Source organism: Cavia porcellus, unplaced genomic scaffold (genome assembly GCF_034190915.1).
Source record: "Cavia porcellus strain 051 isolate PalLab524CR breed Dunkin Hartley unplaced genomic scaffold, mCavPor4.1 scaffold_32, whole genome shotgun sequence".
Lineage (NCBI taxonomy): Eukaryota > Metazoa > Chordata > Mammalia > Rodentia > Caviidae > Cavia > Cavia porcellus.
Genome location: NW_026947515.1, coordinates 37,125,883 through 37,143,702, shown reverse-complemented (window position 1 = coordinate 37,143,702; position 17,820 = coordinate 37,125,883). Strand labels below are relative to the sequence as shown.

The 17,820-nt window shown below is 54.7% G+C and overlaps 1 protein-coding gene across 9 annotated transcripts in view; it reads right to left on the bottom strand.

Annotated features, from left to right (window-relative positions):
* Window positions 1-17,820, bottom strand: part of Dnah2 (dynein axonemal heavy chain 2) — a 109,968-nt gene that overhangs the window by 27,178 nt on the left and 64,970 nt on the right. For 7 of the 9 annotated variants that reach the window (XR_010045329.1, XM_063242551.1, XM_063242552.1 and 4 more), the window contains 23 exons: window positions 17,485-17,703; window positions 17,171-17,288; window positions 16,856-16,992; window positions 16,089-16,226; window positions 15,845-16,003; window positions 10,080-10,232; window positions 9,838-9,929; window positions 9,327-9,525; window positions 8,959-9,183; window positions 7,773-7,877; window positions 6,968-7,156; window positions 6,661-6,746; window positions 6,416-6,546; window positions 6,135-6,284; window positions 5,677-5,844; window positions 5,326-5,486; window positions 5,002-5,141; window positions 3,351-3,483; window positions 3,117-3,256; window positions 1,317-1,527; window positions 1,037-1,153; window positions 814-955; window positions 17-186 (listed from right to left, as the gene is read on the bottom strand). Coding sequence is in view for 7 of the 9 variants with exons in the window: in XM_063242551.1 (XP_063098621.1) it covers window positions 17-186; window positions 814-955; window positions 1,037-1,153; window positions 1,317-1,527; window positions 3,117-3,256; window positions 3,351-3,483; window positions 5,002-5,141; window positions 5,326-5,486; window positions 5,677-5,844; window positions 6,135-6,284; window positions 6,416-6,546; window positions 6,661-6,746; window positions 6,968-7,156; window positions 7,773-7,877; window positions 8,959-9,183; window positions 9,327-9,525; window positions 9,838-9,929; window positions 10,080-10,232; window positions 15,845-16,003; window positions 16,089-16,226; window positions 16,856-16,992; window positions 17,171-17,288; window positions 17,485-17,703 (3,483 nt within the window). In the remaining 2 variants the exon portion in view is untranslated. Of the gene's footprint in view, window positions 1-16; window positions 187-813; window positions 956-1,036; window positions 1,154-1,316; window positions 1,528-3,116; window positions 3,257-3,350; window positions 3,484-5,001; window positions 5,142-5,325; window positions 5,487-5,676; window positions 5,845-6,134; window positions 6,285-6,415; window positions 6,547-6,660; window positions 6,747-6,967; window positions 7,157-7,772; window positions 7,878-8,958; window positions 9,184-9,326; window positions 9,526-9,837; window positions 9,930-10,079; window positions 10,233-15,844; window positions 16,004-16,088; window positions 16,227-16,855; window positions 16,993-17,170; window positions 17,289-17,484; window positions 17,704-17,820 lie in introns of those variants that run through there. The other 2 variants (XM_063242549.1, XR_010045330.1) reach the window with 2 other exon arrangements.

Sequence of the window (17,820 nt, the reverse complement as noted above, 5' to 3'; positions counted from 1 at the left end):
CTCGCCCCCCACTCACCTCCATAGCCCGCACCCACATGCAGAGGGACTTGGCGGCCAGGGAGACGCGGCCTATGATGTCGGGCTGGAAGTCAGGCTGGGCACAGTAGGCGCCAATCTTCTTCAGCACCTTATCTGAGATGTTATCCTTATCGAAGTGGATGAGCGACTTGATGAAGTTCTGTTCCCCTGCAGGATGACAGTCCCAGCCTCAGGCGGAGGGCTAAGCCTACACACCCTGTCTGAGGCTCACAGCCAAAGCCTGCCCTCTGCCGCCTGCCTGCTGGCTTAGTCCCCAAGGCCAGGACATTGGGCGGGCCGCATCGGTGCCCCGGGGCTCTGCCCTCGGTGCCCTACCTGGTAACTCCTCATCCCGGCACTCTCCACCTCCTGGCCTGTCTGCTCTCTCTGGCCACTGAACCGCTCTTCCCATCCCCTCCACCTTCTTCCAGGGCGGCAGCGGCTGCCACCTGCGGCTGGCAGGCTATGTTTGCCCACGGGAGCCCAGGGTAGTGAAAACCACACAGCGGAAAGAAAGAGTCGGGTTCCCCATGTTTGGGTTCTTGGCTGTTTGGGAGCCCCAAGAGCATCCTGCCTTTACGCATTCCTTATCTTTTCAATTCTCTCTTTTCTCTCATATAAAGATGAACCGTTTCTGTAACAACTGAAGAACCCTCACTGATGTTCGGCCTCCTCCTTGCCCCCCGCCCCACGCTGAGGGGCAGTACAGTGCCTGTCTACACTGTCTCCCTGACTGTCTCGTGCTCAGCAGTTGAGCCGTGAGAGTGGCAGTCCCCTGCATGTTCTCTGCCTTACCGAGCTGCCGCTTGGCCTCTGTCCACGTGGGCTCATTGCCCCGAAGAATCATGACGGCCTGCATCACCATCTCCACCTGGGCAGGGGGCCGTCCGTAAGACTTGATCTCGCCTATGTCCTTCTTGTTCAGTGACTCTAAGGCCTGGGAGGAAGGGTGGACTCGAGGGCTCGGACACGCACGTCCCTCCTCCTCTTCCCACTTCCCCGCTCCTGCGCCCGGTACCCGCATGGCCTCTTCCAGGGCAGGCAGGGCCTCTTCTAGATCCTTCTGCGCGTTGTCAGCCAGGGCCTGACACTTGACCTCCTCCACGGCAATCTTTTCACTGTTGGCGGTCACGGCCTGGGGGTGAAAGGGCGCAGGGCTGCTGGGCCTTGGCCTGGCCAGGGTTAGGACGAGGGCTGCAGGAAGCACCCTCGATGCAGTGGGTGGTGGGGCCCAGGAGACCTCCGTGGGCTGCGGTGAGGTGGGGCTGGAAGGGTGGGGAGACGGCCAGGCTGCCCACCTTCTGCTGTTCGTCCGCCTCCCGCTTTTGCTGCACGATGATGACCAGGTACTCCTCACACTGTTTCTGGAACTCGGCCACCTTCTTCTTGGCCTCCTCTAGCTCCAGGGACATCACTTCCACCTTTTCCCTGGTTTCATCGATCTTAAACAGTCCTGTCCGCAGCTTGTTGGCTTGGTCCAGCAGCTCTTGCCGTTTTTCTCCCAGCAGCCTGGGGACAGAGTGGATGCTGGGAGGCTGGGCTCCCCGGGAGGGGTGGAGGGGCACAGGGTTAGCCCTCGCCCGAGGACCCCTCCCGGGGAGCCTGCACCTCCTTCCTTCCCTGTGCGCCTCTGCAGTCCTTTTCTTTTCTGTGACCGCGCCCCCCTTTATACCACTCTGGTCATTTCATTGTACTGTTTTGATAGTTCTGGTGATTGTGCTCAGGGCCGTCAAAAGAGCTAAATCCCCAGCCCCACTTTTTTATTTTGAGACAAGGTCTCACTAAGCACAAGAGTTGTCTAAGCTGGACTCCAACTTGCTATCTTCCTGCGTCAGCCTCCTGGGGTGACGTGATTACAGGATTGTGCTACCATGTATGGTCTGACACTCAATGATTTATAAATGTATCACGGGAACTGGGATATGATATTGATATGAGCTCCTAAAATCCCTGGCATCTCCAGAGTGACAAAAATACAGTGGTGCCTCAGTTCATGAACATTTTTGTTTGCAGTTTGGTTCAGAAACTGTAGCACTTGGCAAAATTTTCTTTTTGATTCTGAATCAGGTAACGAACACATTTGTGGCCATTTTCCCCACAGGAACACAAGGCTGGCCATGTTTTTGGGAACTGTGTAATGAATGAAGTTCGGGAACTGAGGCACCCCTGCGTCTGTCTGCAGGGAGGTGACAGGAGAGCCAAGCCTGTGACTGGAGGATTGGAACTTTGGGCCTCACCGCACCCCTCCTCTAGGTGCAGAGGAGCTGAAGCCTGAGCTGATCACCAGTGGCTAATGAGCTAATCCTGCCTACGTAATGAAGCCTCTTTAAAAACCCAGAAGAACACAGGGTCCAGAGAGCATTCAGGTTAGCGAACATACACAGCCCAGGTCCACAGGACGGCCGCTCCTGTGCCCAGGACCCTTGCCCACTTGCAAATGTTCCACGGCAAATGTTCCCCTGGGTCTACAAGCTACTCTATCAAATTAACTGAACCTGGGGGCGGGAGGAGTCCATAGGAACCCATAATTTGTAGCTGGTTGGTCAGAAGCACAGGTAAAAATCACCCTGGGGCTAGAAATCTGAAGTAGGGGCAGGCTTGTGACTTGAGCCCTTGGCCTTGGGATCTGATCGTAACCCCAACAAGACAGCAGCAGGACTGAGCTAGATTATAAGACACCCACATAAGTGTCTGCTGGAGAACTGCTTGGTGTGCAGCGGCCCACCCATCCCCAATCTGTATCAAGAGCTGTTTTGAGAGTGAGAGCAGGGAAAACCTTTTCTTTCTATTGCAAACAGGTGACACTTAGACGGCAGTACAGGCAGACAGGAAAAGACCCCAGGTGTATTATTATCCAAAAAAGACAGAGAAATACAGTCCAGGAAATGGGGGACGGAGAGGGTGTGGACACAGGGGAGCCGGGGAACACAGCTGGGGCTCAGGGCAGCTCCTCCTACCAGAAGCACACCCCCATCCCTCACTCCTCAACTTGCAGGGCAGAACAAACCGCCTCTGTGCCTCTGTGCCTCTCCCCCCAGCACCCCGGTCCCCCAGCCTGTCCCCTCCCCGGCCCTCCACAGCCCTGCTCTGTCTCATACTTCTTGTATCCAGACACGAGTTCCAGGTAGTTGGTGGGTGTGACGTAGTTGTGTCTTCGAAGCTCCAACAGCATCTTCTGGGAATACTGAGCCACAGACCAGTGCATGGTGACAAAGATCTGGGCCACCTTCTTATGGATCTGAGGCCAGCAACACACAACAACAAACAAAGGAGATGGGGAAAGAAGCGGGGGCCAGGTCGGGGCAGGGGTGTCACGGGGGGGGGGGCCTCACGTTCTCCTGAGGCCCCAGGTCCACGCCCACCAGGTACTTCTCAGCCACTTCCAGCAGGGCCTCGCGGGGCCACTCTGAGAACCAGTTGATGGTGGTGCAGTTCACCAAGGCTGGGTACTGGCGGATCCAGTTCCTGAGGGGGAGTTTTGAGAGGCAGTGAAGCCGTTCACCATGAGGCTTCCAGCCCTGGGCTTCACACACACAGCCAGCCGCCTGCTCTGGGGATGGAAATGTCCCTTCCTCTTGCTCCTGTAACTCCTTGCTCAGATTCGGGCCCCGCAGAGCCAGCTCAGGAGCGTTTAGAAGCACAGCCCAGATGGGAGAGGCCTGAATGCACACTTTCCAGGTGTGGCTCTGGGGCAAGTATCTAACCTCGGCGAACATCGGCTTCCTTCTCTCTAGAAGGGAGCTGCTCGTACTGGGGTTGCTGGGGGATTCCGTGAGACAGCACCGGCGCGTGAACACACCAGACTCCACAGTGCTAAAAAATGCTTGTTTAGCTCTGTCTCCACACACGTGTGACCGCCTCTAGTTTTTGATGCCCTTAAAAACCTAGTCATACCAAGAATGCATAAAAATGTATTATTATGTACTATGGAATATTATTTGGCCTTTCAAAGAGAAGCTAATCATGTCACATGCTCGAGTATGGATGAGTATTTACAGTAAGCAAAGTCCGTCAGTCACAAAAAGGTAAATACTAGGATATAGCCATGGATACAGCTCAGCAGCACAGCCCTGCCTGGCAAGCATGAGGTTGTGCGTTCGATCCCCAGTACAAAAAAAGGCAAATACTGTACAATTCCACATATACAGGGTTTCAAAAGAAGCAGAGGCAGAGACAGAAGCAGAGTGTTTCCAGGGGGCTGGGAGGCTGTTACTATTAGTGAGCACAGAATTTCAGTCTGAGAAAATAAAGAAAGGTCTAGGGTCTCTCGCACAGCCATGTGGATATACTTAACACCACCCAACTGTGTACCCAAGAATAGTTCAAGTGAGAAATCTTATACTTTCTGTGTGGGCTTTTGCTTTATTTTGCTTTTGGTGCAGGGAATTGAGTCCAGGGCCTTCACACTGAGTTACATTCCCAGGCCTTTCTTTTTTTTTTTTTTTTTTTGTCTTTTTCCTTTTTATCGGCACCAGGGATTGAACTCACAACTGCCTGCTTGCAAGGCAGGTGCTTATGCCGCTGAGCTAAATCCCCAGCCCTTCCCAGTCCTTTCTTAATATTGTATTTTGAGACTGAGTCTTGCTAAGTCGTTCAGGCTGGCCCCAACCTTGTGATCTTCCTGCTTCAGCCTCCCTGGTAGCATGTGCTGACATATTTGGCTGTGTGTGTGTGTGTGTGTGTGTGTGTGTGTGTGTGTATTATATAAAGACTTAAAACTACAAAATAAAAACATCATCAACCAGAAGAAAAAAGTCAGTCACACCCACAGAAATGGATGGCCACCACTTTGGCCACAGGGATTTCTTGAAGGGGGGGTGCAGCATGTGGGAAGAAGATGGGGTGAGCTGGGTGGGAAGGCCTGCTGTTATTCATGACACTGATTTCCAGAAGGTATGGAAGGTCACAAGGCGGCAGCGGGGGTGGGGGGGACCAAATGAGGGGTGCGACACCCCCTAGGAGGAAGCCTGTGAGACCAGCCACCTGAAGGGGTCCCCGACGGGGCTGAGGCAGAGCACGATGTGCAGGTTGTTCCGCACACGCTCGATGAGGTAGGTGAAGAGGCTGTCGGAGGTCTCAGGCACCTGCTCAGCCCGGGCCTGGTCTATGATGAGCGTCTGGATCTGGACAAAAGTCACACAGGGTCGGGGTTAGAAGCCGCCCCACCAGCAGGGTCCCCAGATGGCTGAAGAGGAACAGCCCTTCGGTCTTCCCGGGGTGGGGTGAGATGGAAACAGACTTTTGGGGAGTCACTTAGGAAGGCCCAAGAACCAACTGGCTGGGGAGCAGGCATGGGAGGACACGTACCTCCTCAAACTCGTCAGCCTTGTAGAGGTTAGGGACCTCTCCAGAGCTGAGGATGTTGTTGATATCCTCTAGGAAGGACTCGTCAGCAATCTGGGTATCCACAAAAAGGAAGGACGTGGTCTTGAGCTCTACCCCAGCCTGACGGTAGAGACGTTTGATATCTGGCCACATGAGAGACGAGGAGGGGGGAGAACAGACTCCGCTCAGTTCCCGTCCTGCGGGAGCCCCCTCCCCAGCTCGGCCACCGCCTCCCACCCCGCCCAGCGGCCAGCACCTCTCACAAGTCACCTCCTCCCTGCCCCTCTGGTCATCAAAGGAACTCAGCCCTTCACTCCAGACTCCTCAGCGTACCATCTCGAAACTCCTGCTTCCGATAGTGTTTGGTGACCTCGATCTGGAAGGTGTCATACTCGCAGATGGAGGAGGCCAGGCGGGCCAGGCTCTGGCGTCCACTGCCCCCGATGCCCACCAGGAGCATGTTGCCCCGAGGTTGTCCGATCACCCGAACGATCCGCGTGACTGAAGCCGGGTGAGGGTAATAAATTGGCTAGGGCAAACCCTAGGGACCTCCAGGCCCTCGGCCGGGGCTCAAGGCCCCGGACGTGACCGTGAGGAGCCATGGGGTTTGGAAGGAAGTTGGTGCCCAGTCCCTGAAAGCCATTCAGCTTTTAACTGCCCCTTGTCTGTTAAACGGCCATCACCATGAGTGGCAGCTCCCGTCCTTGATCTGGGGGCGGCCGGGAAGGGAGCCTTTTCCCCTGGAAACTGCACAGCGGGGTTGGGGGGGGCAGGGGGCAGCCAGCGCTCACTGTGCTCAATGGCCTCCCGGAAGAGCACCAGCTTCATGGGCACCACGGAGGGAGACAGGTTGTACTCGTTGAGGGCATTCTCTATGGCTGTCTTCAGCACCGTCAGATCTGTCAGGTCTTCGTAAACCTTGGGCTCCTTCAGGAAGTCCCCTGGGCCGGGGCGGGAGGGCATCGGGTCTCCGAGGCCTGGTCCTCCCCTGACTGCCTTCAGGGCCCTCCGCAGCAGGGCGCCAGGCCCTGCCCTCCTTCCACCCCCAGCCTCCTCAGAGTCACGGGCTCACCAAAGATAGGAGGCCGTCTGTTTGGGCAGAGGTTATGAAACGTGAGGTCAAAGAAGGAGCCGAGTTTATCACTTATGATGCCCACAAAGGCTTCCATGTCTGTCGCATCAACCAGGCGGTCAGAGAAGACTCTGTGGGGATGAGAGCTGGACTGAAGAGCAGAATGGCCCGAGGACGGGAGGGGCAGGCCAGGAGGAGAGGCCGAGGAAGGCTGGAACTGTCCGGGGTGCATGTGCACTGGTCACCTGAAGCACTCGTGAATCCAGAGTCGTGTGATGCTGGCCTTGGTATCATGGAAGTCCTTGTTGGCTCTCAGCATGCCCTGGAACACCTGGGGGAAGAGCAATGATGGACTGGGGTGCAGAGAGGAAAGAGGTGCCCTGTAGAGCTTTTGGAGGTTAGGGCAGAGAAAGTAGCATCTTAGGATGGAGTGACTTTTGGTGTCTGTTTGCTGGGGCCAGGCTCAGGTTCGCTATGCCTAAGGCTCATTTTGAAAAGAAGTGGACGTCTCTCAGGAGCTGGGACAGGTACAAGGCAAGGCCACACGGTCACCTTGGAGATGTCCCGGAGGTTGAAGAGGTAATGGATCTTGGCCGGTGTGGGCAGGAAGCGCTGTACCACTGTATTATACACGTCCAAGGTGGCCTCCGTCACCACGTTCCCGATGGGCTTCACCTCTTCATCAAAGTCCTGAAGCTTCTGGTTGATCATGGTGCCAAAGATACGGATGATCTGGGACTCCTTAAAAAGAGACCCCAGACTCACTTTCCAAGGCTCCTGGCCCTGTAGCCAGGGTAAGAATCAGCCACAGAATTTAAGGGGTGGGAGGGAAAGAGGGGGAACAGGGGGGAGGAGGAGGGAGGGAGGGAGAAAAAGGAGAAGAAATGTGTGTGTGAGAGTGCTAGGCAAGTACTCCACCATTACGATACAGCCCTCGACTCCTCAAAATTGCCCAAGCTAGCTTTGAATTCGAATCTTCCTCCCTCGCCTCCCAAGTGCTGGGATTACAAGCACACACTCTCTGCACGCTGCGTAACTTTAACTTTCTGAAAGATGCCCCCTTAAACTCTGTACCTTGGTGAGTGCTCGCTCCCTGCACCCTAATTCTGAAGCTGCTCCTGACTCTCCGCTTTGCAGGACCCACCTGCCTGCTCCTCTGCACACAGAGCAGGACATGCCTTCCACCTCTTGCTCTCCTGGCTCAGAAGGCCAGCAAGGGCTCCGACGGCAGGAGTCACAGGCCCCTGCAGGTGACGCCGCTCGGGGTCCTCGGCCCCTCCGTGGCCCACCCGCTTGCTTCAGGTCAGGCAAGGTTTTGCCTTGTCAGCCCCTCCTGACAGTCCCACTGCAGCCTCACCGTGGGGAAGGTCATGTTGATGAGGTTGAAACGACTCTGAAGCCTCGGGGAGATGACAGTCCGTCCGCCCCCAGGAGGGCCCATGGCGGCCATCAGGAACATGTCCTGGAGAGCAAGCCGGCAGGGCATCAGGTGGGAGGGGATGACCAAGACACAGGACAGGGAAGGCTTTAGGGTCTCTGGGACAGAGGCTTTGGATCGGTCCCAACACAAATCACAAACAATGATGTTTGAGGTGAAGAACAGGCCAATTATCCTGATCTAGTGATCAGTGAACCTGTAGGGCATAATGAAATGTCACACTGTATGCTATATATGTGTACAATTACTATGTGTCAGTTGGAATGTTTTAAAAAATTTAGACAATGACCAAAAGTCACAGAGAGGGTGCAAAAGAAGGGAGAAGGTAGCGAGCGGGAGTACAAACGGAAGAGGGTCAGGGATGGGACCAGAAGGGAGAAATACGGGGGAACGCAGGCAAAAATAAATAATAACAAAAAGATGGAGAGAAGGAAATGACGGGAGGGTTTTGTAGAATTATCAAAGTAATGCGTTTGTCTTTATTCCCTTGTTTCCATTGCTGTGCCCAAGGTAGAAAACGCAGGAAGTTAAACTGTCACTGCATCCTGCACGTGACCTCCTCTTTTTCTTTTTAAATTGTATGCGTCTAGTGCTGAGCCTCCTAGGGGGACATGAGTTGATTATTAGGCTGTTTTTGACCCTAGATGCCAGAGAGATGGGTACACGGGAATCAGGCCAGAATGTCCACTTCCCCTTCATCAGAGCAAAAATAGCAACAAAGGTGCCCAGAGCCCCTGGGAGAAAAGCCCGACTGACGGGAGCCGCCTGGGTTGTGCAGGGGCGCAGAGCACCAGAACGCAGAGGAGCAGCTCCAGGAGGGTCTGAGGAGCGGAGCCAGGGGTTCTGGGGGAAGCAGGATAGCTCGTGGGCACAGAGGGACGTCACGGGCCTGGAAAGGATGGCAGCGGAGGGTAGGAGCTTCGGGTCACACACTGTGGAGCAGGGTCGTGAGGAAACTTGGTAACAGGAGCCATGACCTGGGGCTGGGTGTCTGGCCTCTGCTGCGGGAAGGACTCGCAGGACTGAGCTCAGGTGCCAGGGGCGTGGGCACTGGGGCGCACTAGGAAGGGGCAGAGGCCTAAGAGCGACCCCTCGGGATGCTTACGCGAATATACTTGATGGTCTGCTTGGCGCGATCGTACCAGAAGCCGTAGTCAATCCAGAGGCGGATGAGCTCCAGGGGTGGCTGGGACCCAAACGTGTCCTTGGCCGGCATGTTTAGCTCGTCCATGAAGGTGATCATGCTTTTGCCCCCGAACGGCACGTAGACACTCTTGGTTCGCTTCTCCACCCTGCTCTCGATGATGCTTTGAACGTTGTTGGATGTGGTCTGGTGAAAAAGCACACAACGAGCGCCTGGGTCATCGGGAGAAACGTGGGGTCACAGAGGAGCATTTACCAACACTTGGACCCCCGGGGAGAGCAGGAGACGGAGAGCCGGGGACCGGCGTTGGGCCCCGGGCCCGCGCACACCTGTGCGGACATGTTGACCGTGAGCACCGACCACTGGCTGGAGGGCAGGGACTGCAGGACACTCTGTGCGATGGAGGTCTTCCCAGTCCCCACGGGACCCACCAGCAGCACGGGGTTGTGGCTGTCCACCAAGGTGTTCACCAGGTATTTGTAGCGAACAGTATCCACGGTGGGCACCATGATCTTGTAGAAGGGAGTGCTGGCCGAGAAAAGGGGGCTGCATCTCCAGCGTCGTGGGCCCACTTCCTCCCAGCGCCCCCTGCATCCCTCCTCCTGGAGTATGTTTCCCTCCACAGCCACTTGTCAGTCTGTTTCCAGCGCCTGGGCGTGCGGAACCATCTTTGAAGACCCTGCCCCAAGTCCTCTAGATCCTGTGTCCAGGAGTCAACCCTTCTCTGGGACCCACCTCTCCTTTTAGAGCTGGTTGTTGCTTCTGGGCCCCATCTCCCTTGCCCCATCTCCCACCAACCACAGCCGCCAATCCTACGTGTACCCCAGACTCTGCTCTCACTTGGGTGTGTAACGCCAACTCTTAGGGAGCGTCTCCTCAAATGATGTCCAACTCCGCATCTTGGGGTCCACAAAATACTCATATACTGTGTCCTAAGGAGGGCATGTTTGTGTCACCATGGAGAGCCCCCAGCTCTCTGCAGCTGGAAGGGCTACAGATCACCAGGGACAAGAGAGAGAGCTGGGAGAGAGCTCGGGTGGAAGCCGAGGATCGGGGGTCCCAGGGGTTCTGAGGCCCCCGACCTTATTGGGAAAGGAGCCCTCAATTTCACGCAGGTAGCTGTCAATCTTCTTGCGGCCGTCTTCGTCCACGGAGGCACACACTGACCAGATCATGCTGAACACGAAGATCATCTCCACTGTGGCTGAGTAGCTTTCACTGTCAGCGGGGTTCACCTGGGGACGAGGAGGACATGCCCGTGAGGGGTGGAGGAGCTGCTCACCGGCCACCCCAAAGGCTGGCAGCCTCCCTCTTTTCCGGGTGCTGGTTGTCTTCCAATTATGCGTGCTTATCTACAGCCTACGAAAGACTTCAGATAAACCCGAACTTCCTTGTTGCTCAGCAGTGGCCCTTGGCTTCCTTTTTGCTAAGCCTTAGGACAGACACAGCTTCATCTGCCCTGGAGGAGCACCTACGGTTGGTTACTGAAGGAGGCACGTTCAGGGACATTTGTGTTGACCTGTCACTGCAAAAGCCTTAGAGATGCCCTAAACATCCACCAGTAGAGGAAAGGAAAAAGTAAACTTTAAGGTTCTACTGTAGCATAGTACGTAGCTATTAACACAACGATACCAATCTAGCAAGACAAAGCAACACAAAATTCAAAGCAACACAAAACTCAAAAACAGACTGTTGGTTTAACAAGCATATTTTGAGTAACATGGTTCATTTCTTTCTTTTTTTGATAAAGGGTCTCACTGGGTAGTGCAGGCTGGCCTCCATCTCACGGCAATCCTCCTCCTTCAGCCTCCTGAGTACAGGAATTACTCACACAGTCTATTTTCTAAACACCACATTTTCTATGGATATCTACGCCCTTATGTATAAATAAACATTTTTAAAATGATCTGGAGGACACATGAACACACTATAATATTGTTCCTATGGGGGCTGGGGATTTAGCTCAGTGGCATAAGCACCTGCCTTGCAAGCAGGCAGTCCTGAGTTTGATCGCCGGTACCGATTAAAAATAATAATAACAATAATAATTACTCTTATGGAGGAGGGAGGGGCCCAAGATCACAAGGCAGAAAGAGAACAAAAAGAACTTGAGCTTTACATAAGAAAATTTAATTTTAGAAAGAAGGTGAGACCCACCGATTGCTTACATAAGTAAAAATTAAGTTTTAAAATACACCTAATTTAATAGTGGGTACAGTGTATTTGGAGCCCCCGCTCTTAAACCCCTGGCCAGGGTGCACATGGCAGCTCTTGTGGGAAGCCACCTGAGATGGCGCCCATTTCCTGCTTCCGGGTTCTTCCCGGCCTGAACAAGCCCGCCAAATTGTCATATCTGCCCAGTTACCCGTGACGCTAGCCTATCAGCTTGTTAGGCGCGCTTCTCTGTGATTGGATACTGCTTCCCCTTATAAGAGGTTGTTCCTGCCCCCAACGGTGGAAGAGGAATCAACACCGAGGGTGGCGGACCTTGTCAGGTCCGGTTCGCTGTACGTAATAAAGTTTGAGAGCTGATCCTGCTTGAGTTTGGTCTCCTGTCTCCCGCGGCTCCGGTCATCTGGTGGCCGCCCGTACGGGGAAAAAGGTAAAAGACTCAGCGACATGCCTCTTCGGCCGGGAGGTGCGATTGCTGTCGCCTGCGGTAAGACAGAGGACCTAGCCCAATAACAACGGAAGGCCCCGAGCACCTCTTCTCTTCACCCTGATCAGCTACGTGAGATACAGCGGTTCCCGGGACAGGTGAGTACTGGGTCACCTGGGTTGGGTGGACGCACCTAACAGATTTTGAGCGCCACACGAGTGGACGCTGGGTTTTTTTTTCTTTTCTTTTCCCTTTGCATCTGTTTTGCTTTCGCTTCGCTAATACAGCCCGACAGGCTTTTGATAGAGCTCGATCGGAATGCTCAGAGGAGCCCGGAGCCACTGCCGATTGTGGGTCTCCGGAGGACCCTCAGGGCTCTAATTCTGATTCTGATTCGGAAGGCTCAGAAGAGGAGGTCGTCTTTGCTAAGCATGACCCTCCTACACCGTTAAAAGAGGAACTTAGGGCTCGGGAAGATAAAAAGGGGAACCAAACACCACCCTGCCCGAGCTACTCCGCCTTACGGGAGGAGCTTAAGCCCTTCCGCCCTTTGGCAAGTTCACCACCGGAGGGTCCTTCCACCGGAGGGTATGGTCGCGGCTTCCTTTTGAGTGTTCCGGTCTCCATGCATTCCCGGTACAAGTAGGAGGCAGGGGAGGAGGAGGATATTATAAGCCCTTAGAAATTAAACAACTTAAAACTATCAAGGACGCAGTTTCAGCTTATGGGCCCAATGCGCCATTTACCATGGCGCTTTTAGAGGCATTGGCAGGTCTGCTTTTAACTCCTGGAGATTGGACCCAGCTGGCACGCGCCTGCCTCTCCCCCGGACAATATTTAGATTGGAAGTCCTGGAATGAGGAATTCTGTGTAGAGCAGGCGGCAGCCAACAGGGAAAATAACCAGAGAGAGTGGAACAGGGATATGCTATTAGGGCGAGGAGCCTTTGAGGAAGATCAAACTCAATACCCTCGCCAGGTTTATGAACAAATTAGCCGCTGTGGCCTCCAGGCCTGGAGACGGCTGGCTGGAAAGGGAGAACATACGGGTCACCTTACAAAAATTATACAAGGGCAGGGAGAGCCATTTTCAGACTTTGTGGCCCGCATGCTTGAGGCCGCTAACAGGATTTTTCCAGATGCTGAGGCGGCTCACCCTCTCATAAAACAATTGATTTTTGAACAGTGCACTAAGGAGTGCCGTGATGTCCTAAGAACTAACAAAAATAGGTCCTTAGAAGAGTGGACACGCCTGTGCCGTGAATTGGGTGGCCACGGCCTAACGCCCAAAGGAAGAATATCATTGGCACTCTTTACCATAAATTTTTTAAATCTTAATCACAATAATCATTCCCCTGCCATGGAGCACAATAACCCATCCCCGGCCGACAAAGGGCTGGTGAGATGGAAAGATGTCCTTACAGGACAATGGATGGGCCCGGATCCAGTGATTAGCTGGACCCGAGGTGCGGTTTGTGTTTTCCCACAGGAACCAGGTCGCGAACCGCTGTGGGTCCCGGAAAGATTGACGCGAGCAGTAAACTCCCCACCAGTTCCTGAGAAAGCACAGGAGGATAAGCCCGCGGACACAAGTCAACTCGACCCTTCTGGGACCGACGCTCAGCGCCCGAGACCATCTACAAACTAAAATGTCTGGTTTGGAGCTTTTTCTATTCTGTGGGTTCCTAATATGACAGCTTGGCTGCAAGACACCTACCTACCTAAGTTTCACAATTTGTCCCTCATAGTCGGTCAGGAACTTGACAATATGGACGGTATCCAACTAGGTCCAGTCAGGTTCGATTTATCAACTTTAGGCAGTGTTATAGCCAGTTTGTGGGAACGCGTCACCTCCTGGTTCTCCTGGCCCAACCTGACTATTTGGATCCTGATTGCCGTGGCCTTCCTAGTGGGGCTTGTGGTTATTAAATGCTTGTTAGATCGCCTCATACAAACTCAGCAGCAGGTTAAGATCACAGCTATGGCAGCCATGCAAATGGCAGCAGGTGGCCCATCAGGCCAGCAGGCCGCCGCATATCTCCTTCACATTGCAGAACATCAGCTATAAGAGCTGAGTGGGCAAGCCAATGACGGGTAAGACGGGAAAAGCCCTCCCAGTCAACCTAAGACAGGCTCCACTCAGATATATATGGCCTATAAGGCCAGGGGTCCCTCCTGGAGCCAAATTATTGGCATTGAGATGCGAGACCAAGGGTACTGCAGTGCCATCCGCCCCAAAGGTTGGGGGGAAGGCAGGAATGAATGTCTATATGCATCCAGGTTCGGTTCACAAAAGCCTGGCCCTGCGAAAAAATGAACCACTCACCTTGAGCATGGTCCTGGCGCAAGGATATGCACAAAACAGGGTGATGCACAGCAGGGTATAGACCTCTACATTCTCTCATGCCTCGGCCTACAAGGTAGGCCCACTCCTAGGTGTCTAACAGCAACAAGGTCATAGACACCTTGGAGGGACCCACAGACCATCCTATTTTAATAAATAAAAAAGGGGGAGATGTGGGAAGCCACCTGAGATGGCGCCCATTTCCTGCTTCCGGGTTCTTCCCGGCCTGAACAAGCCCGCCAAATTGTCATATCTGCCCAGTTACCCGTGACGCTAGCCTATCAGCTTGTTAGGCGCGCTTCTCTGTGATTGGATACTGCTTCCCCTTATAAGAGGTTGTTCCTGCCCCCAACGGCAGAAGAGGAATCAACACCGAGGGTGGCGGACCTTGTCAGGTCCGGTTCGCTGTACGTAATAAAGTTTGAGAGCTGATCCTGCTCGAGTTTGGTCTCCTGTCTCCCGAGGCTCCGGTCAAGCTCTGTTCCCATGGGAGGCTGCGAGGAGCCCAGGGCTACCTGAACACGGACCTCTCTGGGGAGAATGCCACACAACAGCAACCTCAGTGCCCTTCCTGCCACCCCTGGCCTTCCACAGGACGCTGTCACAGGCCCGTGTGTGCGTGGGGTCTCGTGACAACAGGACCCGCATGACCTACAGACAATGCCGTATACAGGATGTGTCCAGCCCAGGGTGCTGGCCATGATCTTAGAATAACCCTCAATCCTCAAAACGCAGGCGGGAGAGTATGGTGAGAGTCTATGTCCAATCAAGAACCCTTCTGGGCCTTTCTTTCCAGGCTCACCACCACGCACAGCGCATCTCACCTCCCTCATGGCCAGGTCTCCTCCCCACGCAGACAGCACACGGATGGCACCCTGCCTACACCCCTCAGCCACTCTGCACCCGCCACCTGCCTGCCCTGCACCCCACCACCTCACCCTGCCTGCCCAGGGGAACAGGAATCCTGTGGGGCTGTCTGTACTGAGGCTGCCCCCACCCTGCCTGCTCTCCAGGAGCTGTCCCCTCCCAGGAGCCCCTCCTATCAGCACGGTCCAGCTGTCCTCCTCCCAAGCCTTCCCGTGACTGCATCTACATATTTTAATTTATATGAACTGTACAAGGAATGACTTACACTGCTCTAGACCTTACGTGTTGGGCTTGTTATCCCACAGTGTCTTTAAAAACAATCCTGTAACTGCTGGTGAGCTAGCTCAGGGGCTGTGCCTGCCTAAGCAGCCCACGGCCCTGGGTTTGGTCTCCAACCTACACAATAAACAAGCAACTGCAAACCATTTCCAGTGATAAGATCTCCACACAAAGTCCAAATTTGGACCCTTACTCTGTCATCCTAAACTGAACAAAATTCCCTAAATATCAGGTAACCTGAAGTTTTCTAGAATTCCTCATCTGATTAGGCTGGGAGCTTTTCCCAAAAAAAATGGTATTCCAGGCCTCGCACACACCAAAAATTACTGTTCATATTTTGAAAGAAAAAAGAAATGAGGAACTGAACAAACTACCTCAGCCCGCAGGATATGAGGGAGACTTTCCCGAGACTCCACTGTGTTCTGGTATGTACGTACGTACATACGTATGTGATGTATGTGTGCATGTGTGTGGCAGATGTGTGTGTGTGTGCTCCATGTACAGAGCTGAGGATGGAACCTGGGGCCTCTTACATGTTAAAGCATGAGCTATGCCACAGTCCTTGCTCTGTTCCATTTAGAATCCCTAGTCTGGGCTTGTAGCCCAGCACGAGTCACACACACACACACACACACACACACACACACACACACACACACACACCCTCCCAGCCTCAGTGGTCACCATGTCCAAACCGACATGGTCCCCACGCAGTTGTGAGCGCCCCTCTCCGCCCAGCCGGGCCCAGCCAGCCCTCACCCCGTTCTCTGGCGTGGCCAGGGCCGAGTACAGCTTGCAGAGGGAGATGATGCAGCTGTACTCGGGGACAGGCACCAGCTCGGTGCAGTTGTCTTTCTTGAAGGTCAAGATCTTGCTGATGAGCTTGTCAAACATGCGCTGGAGGGGCTCCACCTCACTCTAGGGGTAAACCAGAAGGGGTCCTTGTTCACTCACTCTCGTGCGACCTCCTGGCCCATCCTCCCCCGCCCCAAGTCCATCACACCTTTGGCCTCTTCTCCAGCCACGACTGGACGTAGGGCCTCCATCCCAGGTCCACATAGTCCGTGTAGACCATCCCGCAGCGGGAGACAGTGGCTGGAGAGGCCATCGCCAGGTTCTCCACTTCAAACAGGAGAGACACCTGCGGGTACATGCTGTCAGAGGCCCCACTCGCCTTCCACTGCCCCCCGTCAGTAGTAGTGGAGTACCCCAACACTCCACGCCTCCAGGTGGTGTCTCCATCTAACACAAAGGTGGCGGGAAGAGACGGATCGAGGTTTATGAGCGGGCTGCTTGCTGAAGGAAATGAGAGCTTTCTCCAGCTCCCCTCAGGAAAGGTCAGCCTGACCGCCACTGTGGGAAAAGGTGTGTGTGGCGGCTCGCGGGCTGTCACACGGGGGCTACATGGAGTCATTTCTGCATAAGTAATTGCTCCCAATACCCGTGAGAGACAAGGCTATTTTTCTTTTTTCTCCTCCTCTCCTTTCCTTTCTTCCTTTCTGTGTGTGTGAGTGTGTGCGTGTGTGTGTGTGGTGCTGGAGGTGGAGCCCAGGGTCTCACGAGTGCTCGGCCAGTGCACTGAGCCACACCGCCAGCCTGGGCCAAGGGCTCCTCTCAGTGCCAACTCACCAAAGCCTGCCCGGCGCCCCAGCTCTGTCCTGCAGAACTTACTCTTCTCTGATTATCAGGCTCTTGTCCCCACCCTGCCACACACACACACACACACACATTCCCATCCGCTGCGGGCTGCCGTGGAACCGCCTCCCCCACCTGCTCGGGCATCGAGATGCGCTCTCCGTTGATCAGGGTCAGCACTTTGTTGTCATCCATGACAGAGTTCATGCTTTCGATCCACAGTGTGTCCACAGGGCCATCAAAAAGGATCCATTTCTCATCCGGTTTCTCATCTTAGCGGCAGGTGGACGGTAAGAAGACCAGAGAGCTCTCCCCTGGCCCTGCCACCCACCTGCCTGTCCCTATCCCCTGACTTCTGACTTTCCGGGCATCTCCCCCTCCAGGGCTCTGCACCCCTCACACCCATCAGGTATTTGGATACCTGCTCCCCCCACTAAGTCCCCTGGATACCTGCACATGCCACCCGCATGACACTGGACAAAATGCCATCTGTCCACTCATTCGTGTTGAGGTCATACTCCCCATAGAGCTCCCCCAGGGACAGTGCCTTAGGGTTCAACGGGAATTCCTGAAAGTGACAGTGGAGGGGGCTCAGAGCTGCCGGCAGACAAACCTGGCACCTCCTCCGTGACTCAGCCCTAGCCCGCCCCTCTGTCTCTCCTGGACCTCGCTGACCGTGCTGGACCCCCGCCAACCTGCCCGTTCCTGCCCCGCCTTCCACCACTCCAGTCTTCACCAGCGGCTCCACTGTGCCAACCTCGTACCCTAACAATGTTGAAGTTGGGGTCTCCCGCGCGGCACAGGGAGGACAAGGAGGCCTGCAGGACGCGCCAGCAGGTTGTCTTGCCGCTGCCAGTGTTGCCCACGATCATGGTCGAGTGGCGGGAGTTCTTGGTTTCATACAGCTGGAGAACTTTAGTGAGGGTGAACGGGGTGCACTGCAGGCCTCTCTCCCGAACCTCCTGCTCAATGGTCTCCTGCAGCTGAGGGAGGGGAGGGCACAGAGGGCTGCGAGGACTCTCAAAGCCCGCGCGATGCCAGGGAAGGTGTGCTCCAACCATAAAACGACACTAGAGCCCTTCACACGTGGGCACGTGCCC